This window comes from Salmo salar, chromosome ssa25 (genome assembly GCF_905237065.1).
Source record: "Salmo salar chromosome ssa25, Ssal_v3.1, whole genome shotgun sequence".
NCBI classification, from domain to species: Eukaryota; Metazoa; Chordata; class Actinopteri; order Salmoniformes; family Salmonidae; genus Salmo; species Salmo salar.
This window is the reverse complement of record NC_059466.1, coordinates 23,230,343-23,243,447: the sequence shown is the minus strand read 5'-3', so window position 1 is coordinate 23,243,447 and position 13,105 is coordinate 23,230,343. Positions and strand designations below refer to the sequence as shown.

General features: G+C 45.1%; 1 protein-coding gene across 1 annotated transcript in view; it reads left to right on the top strand.

Moving 5' to 3' along the window:
• Positions 1 to 13,105, top strand: part of gli2a (GLI family zinc finger 2a) — a 103,095-nt gene that overhangs the window by 82,696 nt on the left and 7,294 nt on the right. Inside the window, exons 6-12 of the mRNA XM_014173702.2 lie at positions 2,272 to 2,473; positions 3,714 to 3,915; positions 5,383 to 5,493; positions 5,704 to 5,835; positions 8,887 to 9,036; positions 10,037 to 10,201; positions 10,481 to 10,759. Of these exons, the coding sequence (XP_014029177.2) occupies positions 2,272 to 2,473; positions 3,714 to 3,915; positions 5,383 to 5,493; positions 5,704 to 5,835; positions 8,887 to 9,036; positions 10,037 to 10,201; positions 10,481 to 10,759 (1,241 nt within the window). The remainder of the gene's footprint in view (positions 1 to 2,271; positions 2,474 to 3,713; positions 3,916 to 5,382; positions 5,494 to 5,703; positions 5,836 to 8,886; positions 9,037 to 10,036; positions 10,202 to 10,480; positions 10,760 to 13,105) is intronic.

Sequence of the window (13,105 nt, the reverse complement as noted above, 5' to 3'; positions counted from 1 at the left end):
ACAGACCCACACACAGACAAACACACGGCAGCTCCACAATGGGCCAGCCCAGTCTCAGGCTAGAGAGAAAGAGCCATTACACTCGATGCAAATCTGAATCCACCCCAGCCTTTCTAAAGAGTATACTATAAACCACTGTCGTATCCGGGTAGCAACCCTCTCCTCTCCCCACTCCACCTCCCTCTCTCTCCTCCCCTCTACTCCCCCGATAACCCCCCCCCCCTTTCGCAATATGCCTAATGATACTTGACACATTTATTTTTTTAGCTTCATAGAAGAACATTCCTAGGGACCGATTGTTGTTTTTGCCAACTTTTTCATACATCTCTACAGCTGAGTTTTCATAGAGCAGCCAGAGTCCCTCTGAAGTCCTGCAGCTCTCTAAGTAAGCACATAAGCCTTTTGTTTTACAACTCAGCAACATAATAGTCTTTTTTACACACACCCACACACGTGCGCACGCCCCGACACCCACCCACACACACACCATGTATAAGACTACCGTTTTTACGGCCGTAGGTTTGGATAAGTATAGTGGTCTCTGGATCCATATGGCCTGGAAGAAAGGATCACTAATTTACCCAATAAAGGGTTAGAGGATTGGCTGCAGGCTGACAGTGGTGTGTTTGACATGTTGGCAGGTGGTGGTGTGTGCGTCTGTCCGTGTGTTTTGGGGAGGTGTGATGGGAGCTATTAAGAACTTCCTGTTGCCAGCGCCTCTGATGATGCCCCCTGTTAGGCCTAATAACCCCCCATCCCAGACCAGTACTACCCCCACCACTCTGCCCTGGTATGTGTCCTGCCACGCCACATCACACCAGAGCTAATACTCAGCACCTGTTGGCCCACAACAGCTGGCCAACGCTACCCCCTACCCTTACCCCGTATTCTGCTAGCGACTACCCCCTACCGAAAGGTTGCTGGATAGAATCCCCGAGCTGACAAGGTGAAAGTCTGTCGTTCTGCCCCTGAGCAAGGCTGTTAACCCACTGTTTCCCGTGCGCCGAAGACGTGGATGTCAATTTAAGGCAACCTCCCGCACCTCTCTGATTCAGAGGGGTTGAGTTAAATGCAGAAGACACATTTCAGTTGAAGGCATTCAGTTGTACAACTGAATGGGAAAGTATCCCACTTTCCATTTACCTTCCCTACCACCACCTCTGTCTTTCTCTCCCTAGCTGTCACCCATTGCCACAGGAACAGAGTCAAACCCAATGCCACCAAAGAAAAATTCAATAAACTTTTTGAACAACCCTGAAAGACATCTTTCCAAATGTCTTTGACCACCTGGAACTGTTTTATGAAGCCTGTAAAAGGGACTTTCCATTGCATGTCCCAAAGAGGAAGGTTAAAGTGAACTACATGCTCAATTCAGGTAGAATTACATGCACAGAACTCGGTTAAGGATGTCTACATGATTATAATACACAACCTGAGGGAATTAGTTCCAAAGGGGTCAAAGTTGACACGATACCAAATCAACAGTTCATGGGAAAGAAAGGTAATGTTTTTTTGTTTTTTTTACTGTAATATTCGTGCTCCAAAAACAGCATGACTCTCTGGGTTTACCTTTACCTTTTGTAGCTATGCTTCATTCTTTTAATGGTATTCTCAAATCAATGTGTTTAAATTGCCTCCATTTAACATGCTGAAATACAACTGACTGGGTGAGATTCTTATCACGGTAATTACAGCAAATGATTGGGAGGGATTCATTATGCATAAGAGGATGTGAGCGTTAAGGGGAGGAGGAGGGTTGGGGTGGTGTTAGAGAGATGATGGAGAGAGATATAGGTTGCATCCTATATGGCACCCTATTAGCTATGTAGTGCACTACTTTTGGTCAAAAGTAGTGCAGTGCACTAAATATGGATGGGATGCCATTTGGTACAGCATAGACAGACTGAGGGGGACTGTACCTTAGTCTAGGCTAGACTAGCACTAGAATGACCTCTACTAGAACACCTCTGGATAAACAGGTTTCTTCTGCTTTCATCTTAAAACTGTAACTCTTTGGGGGTTTACTGACTGACTGACATTAGTGTTCTTACTTTTTAGTATGCTGTGGGAGTGTACTACTAGTGACATTTGGTTTTCTTCTCACAATTGTTGTAACACTTAGTCAGTGTAGGGAGAAAGGGTCACTAACATGTTGTGTGTGTATAGGCTTTCTCGTTGGGGTTTAGCCTGGGTACTGCAAAGCACTGCTGATGTTAAAAAGGCTTTATAAATATGTTTGTTTGATTGAATGATTGTGCTCTTGATCTGCAGTGTCCCGGTTCTCCAGCCCCAGACTGACCCCCAGGCTGAACAGAAAGCGAGCCCTGTCCATCTCCCCTCTCTCAGACGCCAGCATCGACCTGCAGACCATGATCCGTACCTCGCCCAACTCCCTCGTGGCCTACATTAACAACTCACGCTCCAGCTCTGCAGCCAGCAGCTCCTACGGACACCTGTCAGTCAGCGGCATCAGGTACAAGATACACTACATGACCAAAAGTATGTGGACACCTGCTCGTCAAACATCTCATTCCAAAATCATGGGCGTTAATATGGAGTTGGTGCCCCCTTTGCCGCTACAATAGCCTCCACTCTTCTGGGAAGGCATTCCACTAGATGTTGGAACATTGCTGCGGGGACTTGCTTCCATTCAGCCACAAGAGCATTAGTAAGGTTGGGCACTGATGTTGGGCAATTAGGCTTGGCTCTCGGTCGGTGTTCCAATCCATCCCAAAAGTTGGAAACAGAATCGTCTAGAATGTCATTGTATGCTGTAGTGTTAAGATTTCCCTTCACTGGAACTAAGGGGCCTAGCCCGAACCACAGCCACAACCATTATTCCTCCTTCACCAAACTTTACAGTTGGCACTATGCATTGGGGCAGGTAGCATTCTCCTGGCATCTGCCAAACCCAAATTCATCCATCGGACTGCCAGATGGTGAAGCGTGATACATCACTCCAAAGAACATGTTTCCACTGCTGCAGAGTCCAATGGCGGCGAGCATGGTGGTCTTAGGCTTGTGTGCGGCTGCTTGGCCATGGAAACCCATTTCATGAAGCTCCCGATGAAAGGCTTCCAGAGGCAGTTTGCAACTCAGAAGTGAGTCTTGCAACAGGACAGATGATTTTTACGCACTTCAGCCCCCGGCGGTCCTGTTCTGTGAGCTTGTGTGGCCTACCACTTCACAGCTGATGTTTCCACTTCACAATAACAGCACTTACAGTTGATCAGGGCAGCTCTAGCAGGGCAGAAATTTGACAAACTGAGTTGTTGGAAAGGTGGCATCCTATGACGGTGCCACGTTGAAAGTCACTGAGATCTTCAGTAAGGCATTCTACAAACTAATGTTTGTTCATGGATATTGCATGGCTGTGTGCTCGGTTTTATACACCTATCAGCAATGGATGTGGCTGAAATAGACGAATGCACTAATTTGAAGGGGTGCCCACATACTTTTGTATATAGTGTACATGTAGTGCACACATATACAGTACACAACAACTATTCTACACATATACACCTCTAGAACTTATGTATTACTTTCAACAATCTACACATAGGGCTCCACATACACCAATCAATCATAGAATAGCTGCACAGTTTTAAAAGTGGTCTTATCTCTATAACTAAGTGATTACAGTTATTTTATTTGCTGTTGTACTTAAAATGGGGTGCATCCGCTAATAACTGACCTGTCCTTTCATCTCTCAGTCCGTCGTTCACCTTTCCCCACCCCATCAACCCCATGGCCTACCAGCAGCTGCTCAACCAGCAGAGAGGCCTGAGTGCGTTCGGCCATACTCCTCCCCTTATCCAGCCCTCGCCCTCCTTCGCTGCCCGCCAGCATGCCCACGCCCTGGCAGCCTCCACCCTCAACACCACCCACAACACCTCCAGCTCTGAGTCCAACCAGGTGAGCAGCATTGTCTTACGTCAGATATCTGCACTTATATGTCTGATATCTCACAAACACTGGTTTAATTGTGACGCGCATGACGATGTAGTCCTAGAGATCCTATAATTCATGTTTTATATGCAATTCTATGAATGGAGTTGTGAATACACAGAGAGGGATACGGATGAATTCCATTCAGCTATAACACAGAAACCAAAGATCTCTAACCTGAATGGAATGTAGACTGTATATTGTCCAAATTATACTACGTAAATTCTGGATAAAATTCTGGCATGCTAAATGAATCCAGCCCAAGAGTGCCATAAACTGCCAGTGTTTTTGGCTAGGGTTCGCTCAGCTACGAGCTGGAGGATGACTCCCTCCCATTAGCAGCAGTTTTTATCTGTCTCAGTTCATAGACGTTGTTACTCTGTCTCCTTTATCAACCTATTGTATACATGGTCTCTATGAATGTAAACTTCCCCCTCATCTACCGTCAACCCCTCACACACACACCCATAAATTCCATCACTATGTCAATTTTAGCATACCAATGTACACACAGAGACACCCATAAATTCCATCACTATGTCAATTTTAGTATACCAATGTACACACACACACACACACACACACACACACACTGAGCTAAATCCCCCCCCCCCCCCCTCACTGACATTGATCAGAACCACATTTCCCTTGGTTTCCAGCCATTGAAGTTAGTGTTAGTGAGAACATGGGGCCCCTGAAGCACAGTCAGCGCCGTACTGTACTGTAGTGGCTGGGTGGGATTTGGAGACTAGAGAGACCCCTCCTCACTGACCCCCAACCCTCACTTCATATCCTTTTTTATGATGCTTAAACACACACACACACTCACACTGAGCGTCTCCTCCACAGAGCCTGTGACTGAGGCGTAAAAAGGCCTGTCTGTCTGTTATGTTGAGAGTTGGTTGGAGGATCAAAGCTCTGAGCGTTGCAGTGTGGATAATAATTTCTCTCTTTTCATATTTCCCCTGGCTGACTCTCATAAAGCAGTCTAAACTGTTTAGTCTCTGTGTCGGGTCGCTATACGAGTTATGGGCCCTGAGCCTGGTGCTTGGCTGGCTCTGGTTGACTCTGAAACCAACCAACCCTCACATCATCACGTTACCATAGAACAGAGCCAGTCAGCCAGCGCCAAGAACAATACTGTGATGTCGCTCTGACTTTGCTCTGAGTTATCTTAACTCTGCCTCTGTCTCTACACACTCCAGAGCACTGCATCTCTGACTCCTTCTTCTGTTTAGCCACTTAGCAGACACTTTTATCTAGTGAGTGCATACATTTAGTGTATAATCCCTGTGTGAATTGAACTTGACACTCTTACCAACTGAGCCATTAAGGACCACTCTATCTAACCTCTACTGCTCTCTCTACAGTATGTCCTTCAGAAGGCTGGTATAGTCTGTGTCTCTAACGTCTACCTCCTTCTCTCTCCTGCAGAATGCTGGTGGGGACCCGGCGGTGAGCAGCACAGTCAACCCCATGATCACCAAGAGGCACAAGGTCAAGACAGAAGCAGAAGGACCCCGGCCCATATCACCATGCTTTCAGGTATGGGATCCCACAACCTATTTTTTGCTTCCCTTATCTTTACAGTGAGATGTGCAAAAGCAATCTTAGATCATTAAGATGCAGATAAGCAAATGCAGAATAGTACAGTATAGTTGGTTATATACACAGTCAACACACACACAAACTGTGTGCTTGCATGCACATAAGACAGTCATGAACCCCTCTCTGACTGAGTCCTCTCGTCCACAGGAGCATGTCCTGGACCTGAGTGAGGAGCTGGACAAAGATGAGTGTAAGCAGGAGCCAGAGGCTGTCTACGAGACCAACTGTCACTGGGTCGGCTGCAGCAAGGAGTACGACACCCAGGACCAGCTTGTTCATGTGAGTAATTATTAAGTGATCTTTAGTAACCACATAGAGTTAGGACATCTGTGAGTAGGGGCCTGCTGGTGCCTCTACAGTCAGGGGGTATGCCTGTGACTTTCAGTAGACAAAAACGTAAGGCAAGAGAGAGGCACACAGACACAGGAAGAAGTCTGAAAGACACCCTCCCATTTCCCCCTTTTTTTAATGTTCAAAATGGCCTCCTCTGCTCCTCATTAAAGCGTCAGTCCAGTCAGGTTTAAGATTTAACCAGTCAAGGCAATAGTAACTGATCCTTTCCTGTGGCGGACACGCGCAGGGTTAATGAGGCCTGTTGATTCCGACTGAGGAGACGGAGCTACTCTAACGCCCCTGCAGATGTGACCTCCAACCCCTGGCTCTCAGCCACCTCTGACCTCTGAACCATAGAGGCATGGCAGTAAATCCATCGTCATACTCAGAGCTCTGGAACTCTGTTCTATTCCTTTCCTCTCTAAGGAACCCCTGATGCAGCGCTCTCTACTCTACTCGAATAGGCTATGATTAACTGGGATTGTCAGTCCAGTACCCAGACTGGGAGTCTCTGAGCTGAGTCTGGAATGTTCTGAAGTCTCTAACTCCCAGTGTTACGGGTCAGAAGTGGATTCACCTTGGAGCCCCTTTCTCGACCCCTTTCCACCCTCCAGTCTGTCTTGACAAAGAAAGTCCAGGAGTTGAGCCACCTTAGAACCCCTCTTTCCCCCCTTTGCTCCCCTCTCCTCCCCCACCCTATCACTTCTCCCCCTCGTCCTGCCACCCAGCCCCCCGGCCCCAGTCGTCCTGACAGAGGGCATGTCCAGACCAGCCCCAGTAAGTTCCAGGATCCATTCCCCCTACACTGCATCTCTGTCAGGGATTGAGGGGATTAGGGAACAAAGCTAGGGCCTGGTGGTGTGGGGTGTGGATGGACATGGTGTAGCAGAACACATACCACAACTCACTGGAATAAGGGAAAGGCAGCAAGGAAGGAAAATAGAAAAATGAACAGTAAATGTCCATGTGTGTGAATGAGTCTCTTGTTACAGTAACTTCTAATTACATACCAACGTAGATGTAGGCATCTGTAGATGTAATAACTGAGAGTCTGCTGCCAAGTATTTGATAGGACTTTATCCCTCCATCTACAGTACACACCCCCTGTACTGTAGTTCCAAGGTTTCACACAATGTTCTCACCAGTCATACAAGTGAAATCACTCACCTTGACAAAAAATACACTCAATTATGGCGTAGAACTTCTAAGTTCTATTTACCCAAAGTAATCCTTCCCCAATAGCCCCAAATTATGGTTTCAGTATGGTATGAAGAGTACATGGCTGAAAATGGAAGCCTGCTGCAGGCCACACACTTCACTTGTTCATCCACTTTTCCTCTGAAAAGGAACTGGGCAGGATCAGGACTGTCAACCACTAACCCAGTCAGTGGGTGGATGGCTACATCCCAAATGGCACCCTATTCCCTATATAGTGCACTATTTTTGACCAGGGCCCCGGCTTGTGACAAAGTGGCCACATTAGTAGAGTATAGTGAGGGTAAAGGTCCCAAGGAAACAAAGTGGTTTGTCTGGCTGTGTGAATATTTTCCATGTGGTTGTTTGTGTGTGTGTGTGCGTGCGTGTGGCTCAGTGGAAATGGAGGGATAGGCACTAAGCAGGGTAATCTTGCCAAGTGGCCTTGCATGCCTAGACAATACAGCAGAATGAGTCTTCCTGCCCTCCTGACCACACACACTTACATGAAAGACAGGCAGTTCGTCTGAAACAAAAACTTTGTGTTTGATTCTCAGTTCGTTTTCTGTAATTTAATGAAATGTAACTCTAGACATTTCTGTCCAATCACTGTCATGTTTTTGAAACGCTCACGCAGAAATGGATGCATGTCTCCAAGGTCCTTTGACGATCTTTCAACCATGTCTGTGACGACTAACATTTTAAAATACCAACTCTAGTTCAGTTTGTACAGTACAGACAGATAGTACAGACAGATAGTACAGACAGACAGTACAGACAGACAGACAGACAGACAGACAGACAGACAGACAGACAGACAGACAGACAGACAGACAGACAGACAGACAGACAGACAGACATCTCTAGGTAGAAAATAAAATCAACCATTCAAGCATGGACATCTCAGTGTAGTGTACACACGGTATGTTACACACCATTGGTTTCCTGATCAAAGCGAGAGAGAGAAGGAGATGTGTGTAAATCTCAGGTGTCAGGAAGACAAGTCAGGATTGTGTGTGTGTGCGTGTGTGTTTAACTATTCTTGAATAGTAAACAAACAAAGATTTGACCAACTGGGGACATTTTGTTAGTCCCCAAAAGGTCAAATGTTAGAATTACGTTAGAGTTAGGGTTGGGGGCTAGGTTTAGTTTTAGGTTTTTGGGTTAGGGTAAGAGTACGGGTTAGGTTCAGGGTTAGGTGTTAGATTAAAATAGGATTTTGAATGGAACTGAATTGTGTGTCCCCACAAGGTTAGGTGTGTGTGTGTGTGTGTGTGTGTGTGTGTGTGTGTGTGTGTGTGTGTGTGTGTGTGTGTGTGTGTGTGTGTGTGTGTGTGTGTGTGTGTGTGAGACGCAGGGCCTGACAAAACAGTCCCACCAATAACACATCACAACCCTTTGTCTACAACGTGACGAATGGAAACTTACTGTCAGCCTTGATGGATGGTGTTGTCACTCGTGGTCTGGCGTGGGGAAGGGAAGAAGGTTGTTCCACTCTGGTGGGAACTCCGAGAGGGATGGTTGGGAGGTCTGCTCTCACAAGCTATTTGCTGACTCAACGTCTCCTCCACACACACAACAACAACGACACACACACCATCCCACCTCAAATGAGCAGGAAGGGGACATTTTTAAAGACATAAACAAATCTGACAACTTGTTGATTGAGAATATCAGATCGTGAAACAGATGAGGTTCATGTCTATCTCCCAGACAGGTTGAGATACATGGATATGCCTGCTCTGTTTTACTTCCAAGTGTTTTATTCCCATGTAACCCCATGTTCCCCTGTTCTCTCTGCAGCATATCAACAATGACCACATCCATGGGGAGAAGAAGGAATTTGTGTGTCGCTGGGATGAGTGCTCGCGGGAACAGAAGCCCTTCAAGGCTCAGTACATGCTGGTGGTCCATATGAGGAGACACACTGGAGAGAAGCCACACAAATGCACGGTAAGAACTCCAACTCCCAACATGCACCTGGGAATGTACACATTCTCCCAATAAGTCCAGAGTCTTCTATAATAGGTCACGGATAAGCCACTCACTTAACTATCTCTGCTTGTATCACACACATAAGTCCTACCTCTGGTTATGATTCTGCTTTATGCACTTTAATAACTATAGACCATAGCCTTAAAATGGTACTTTAGCTTCTCACCAGTAGAAATCCATCCACTCCACATAGAACAGTCTTCTGGGTCTTTACTAAGGGATTCATCTGTTGCACTGATTCACTCATGATAACATTTTTGTGTGTAGTTTCCTCAGCTTCAAAGCTCAATAATGAGGGCTTGTGAGTCCATTAAAAGAGAACTTCTGAGAAGAGAAGACTTCACAAGGCTGATTGACATGAGAGGAGGATGTTTGTTATTCAAGTGTAAAGAGAGGACTAGGGGTCCATGGGTCCTTATTAAGATCTACTCTACTGTATAGTTTAGTTGCTAAATCCCACATGCATCTCATTCACCCTAGCTATCTCCCTCCCTACCAAGTCTTGTGTTTTTGAAAGGGAAGATCTCAGCTCTTTTATGTCCACATTTGAGCTAATCTAGTTTGATCCCATCTCACACTCTCTGTCAATTACCCACAGTGCACAGTACAGCACACTCTGAAGGAATACCAAATCCTACCACATAACAATGCATAGCATACCAAAGCTAAACACAGAACTGCTCAGCTGCTTTGTTTCAACAAAGTGTTCCATGATGTCTGGCGCTTTGCTTAAATAGTTCTAATAGTAATTTTTTCTCAAAGAGCAAATCATTTTTGTGGTATATGTCAGTCTCTTTTAATAGTCATTTTCTCAAAGAGCAAATACTTTTGTGTGATGCATGTCAGAGTCTCTGAGGCTATTGCTAACGCAGACCGTTGTCTGTCTCTCTCTTCTCTCTCCCTCCCCCTTTCCATCAATCAATTTTTCCATCCATCCCTCCTCTCTCTCTCTCTCTAGTTTGAAGGATGCTGTAAGGCCTACTCTCGCCTGGAGAACCTGAAGACCCATCTGAGGTCTCACACAGGGGAGAAGCCTTACGTCTGTGAACACGAGGGCTGCAACAAAGCCTTCTCCAACGCCTCAGACAGAGCCAAGCACCAGAACAGAACTCACTCCAATGAGGTAAGGCTTCTGTAGACACCCAACCATAGCCAATCAAATGAGAGACATACTGTGAACTACATCTATGTATTTACCCACTGCCATTATTTAAATCAACTAATGCACATTTAAGTTCATTGTGTTTACACTTTTCAAGGATTTTTATGTTCAATATGCAGTCAACTTATTCTCTGTTTTATTTGTGTTTTTGCATAATGTATTTTCAGAAGACAATGGATGAAAACAGTAATCAACTTTAACATCAGATAATAAGATATTATGTCAAATTATTCTTCCCAGAAACCCTACATCTGTAAGATCCCTGGGTGCACTAAGCGCTACACAGACCCCAGCTCTCTCAGGAAGCATGTGAAGACGGTCCACGGACCTGAGGCCCACGTCACGAAGAAACAACGTGGCGATGTGCCCCCCAGGGGTCCTCCTAAGGGGAATGGAGAGAACGAGGCAAACGCCAAACAGAGTGGTAGAGGGATGGATGGAAAAATGGTGGCCAACAGCACCATTAGAGGAGCAGAGGACTGCCTGCAGGTCAAGTCAATCAAGACTGAGAACTCAATAGTAAGACTGGATGTGACATTTTATTGTGTCATAACAGATGCTTTTAACAAAGCATTGACTTTGACTATTGTCAAAATCCTATCATCTACTACTAACGACTTAATACTACAAATGCTAATCTTAACATTATCATTCATACATGTTCTATGTTATTTGAGTCTTGTGACGCAAATGCAAGCCTTTCACCATTTATCACATCACCTTTCACATGAACTGATCTGTGATACAACTGCTGATGGTCTATCCTCTTCTTAACCTAACTCACCTCTCTGGTCACTGCTTGAATGTGCTTCTCTTTCCTTAACACTTTCCCTATTGGACAGGCTTCACTGAGGTGAGCACCACCACTGTTTCTATTTCTTTCAATGCTTTTTAACACTGCATGTCAAGCCTGAGTCAACAGTCAATATATTTGAAATTCACTACTCTGTTCCTCCATGTATGAAGAACAGAGGACTTTCCAAGAGCTTCTGGTTTTAAAGTGTACACTAGCAACAGTTAGATGTTGTGATGTACTGTGAAATCTACCCAATGAGTTATACAGTGCCTTTGGAAAGTATTCAGACCCCTTGACTTTTTCCACAATTTGTTACATTACAGCCTTATTCTAAAATGGGTAAAAAAAATATATAAATCCTCAGCAAGCTTGTAGCGTCATACCCAAGAAGACTCGAGGCAGTAATCGATGCTGTCTTCTTGTCAAAGCGAAAACCAAGCCGAAGGAATTGTCCGTAGAGCTCCAAGACAGGACTGTGTCAAGGCACAGATCTGGGGAAGGGTACCAAAAAATGTTTGCAGCATTGAAGGTCCCGAAGAACACAGTGGCCTCCATCATTCTTAAATGGAAGAAGTTTGGAACCACCAAGATTCTTCCTAGAGCTGGCCGCCCGGCCAAACTGAGCAATTGGGGGAGAAGGGCTTTGGTCAGGGATGTGACCAAGAACCCGATGGTCACTCTGACAGAGCTCTAGAGTTCCTCTGTGGAGATGGGAGAACCTTCCAGAAGGACAACCATCTGTGCAGCACACCACCAATCAGGGCTTTATGGTAGAGTGGTCAGATGGAAGACACTCCTCAGTAAAAGGCACACGACAGCCCACTTGGAGTTTGCCAAAAGGTACCTAAAGGCTCTCAGACCATGAGAAACAAGATTATCTGGTCTGATGAAACCAAGATTGAACTCTTTGTCCTGAATGCCAAGTATCCTGTCTGGAAGAAACCTGGCACCATCCCTACGGTGAAGCATGGTGGTGGCAGTATCATGCTGTGGGGATATTTTCAGCGGCAGGGACTGGGAGACTAGTCAGAATCGAGGCAAAGATGAACAGAGAAAAGTACAGAGATATCCTTAATGAAAACCTGCTCCAGAGTGCTCAGGTCCTCAGACTGGGGCGAAGGTTCACCTTCCAACAGGACAACAACCCTAAGCACACAGCCAAGACAACGCAAGAGTGGCTTCGGGACAAGTCTCTGAATGTCCTTGAGTGGCCCAGCCAGAGCCCAGACTTGAACCCTATCGAAAATCTCTGGCGATACCTGAAAATAGCTGTGCAGCAACGCTCCGCATCCCAACCTGACACAGCTTGAGAGTATCTGCAGAGGACAAAGGGAGAAACTCCACAAATACAGGTTTGCCAAGCTTGTAGCGTCATACCCAAGAAGACTCGAGGCTGTAATCGCTGCCAAAGGTGCTTCAACAAAGTATTGAGTAAAGGGTCTGAATACTTATATAAATGTGATATTTCTTTTTTTTTCAATTATAAATTAGCAAACATTTCTAAAAAACAGTTTTTGCTTTGTCATTATGGGGTATTGTGTTTAGATTGTTGAGGGGAAAAAAACTATTTAATCAATTTTAGAAAAAGGCTGTAACGTAACAAAATGTGGAAAATGTCAAGAGGTCCAAATAGTTTTGAAGCCACTGTGCCTCCATCTTGGCACTCCCTCAACGTTGTAAGAAATATTTTAGAAGCTATAGAAATGCGTTTCTTAATGTCAACAACAAAAAAATCCAAGTTTATTCTATTGCACACACCTTAATGCTTACTTTTAAATTATGTTATGTGAGCTAAACATACAAATAAAACATTGAAAAATACTTAAAGTAGAATTTCTTTGAAAGTACTAGTGTTACTGCCCCCACTACAACAGAACAATACTTAAATTCATGTACATTTGTCCATAAAACATTTAATTGAAATACTGTGGAATTCCATTCATTCCTATGGAGGACTGCTCTCCTGGGGAGTGCCAATATGGCCAACAGGTGGCTTCAAACCCTCTCATTGGCCAATACATGGCATCAGAATTCCAGGGTTTATATACTTTAAGGACCCCTTTGTACAC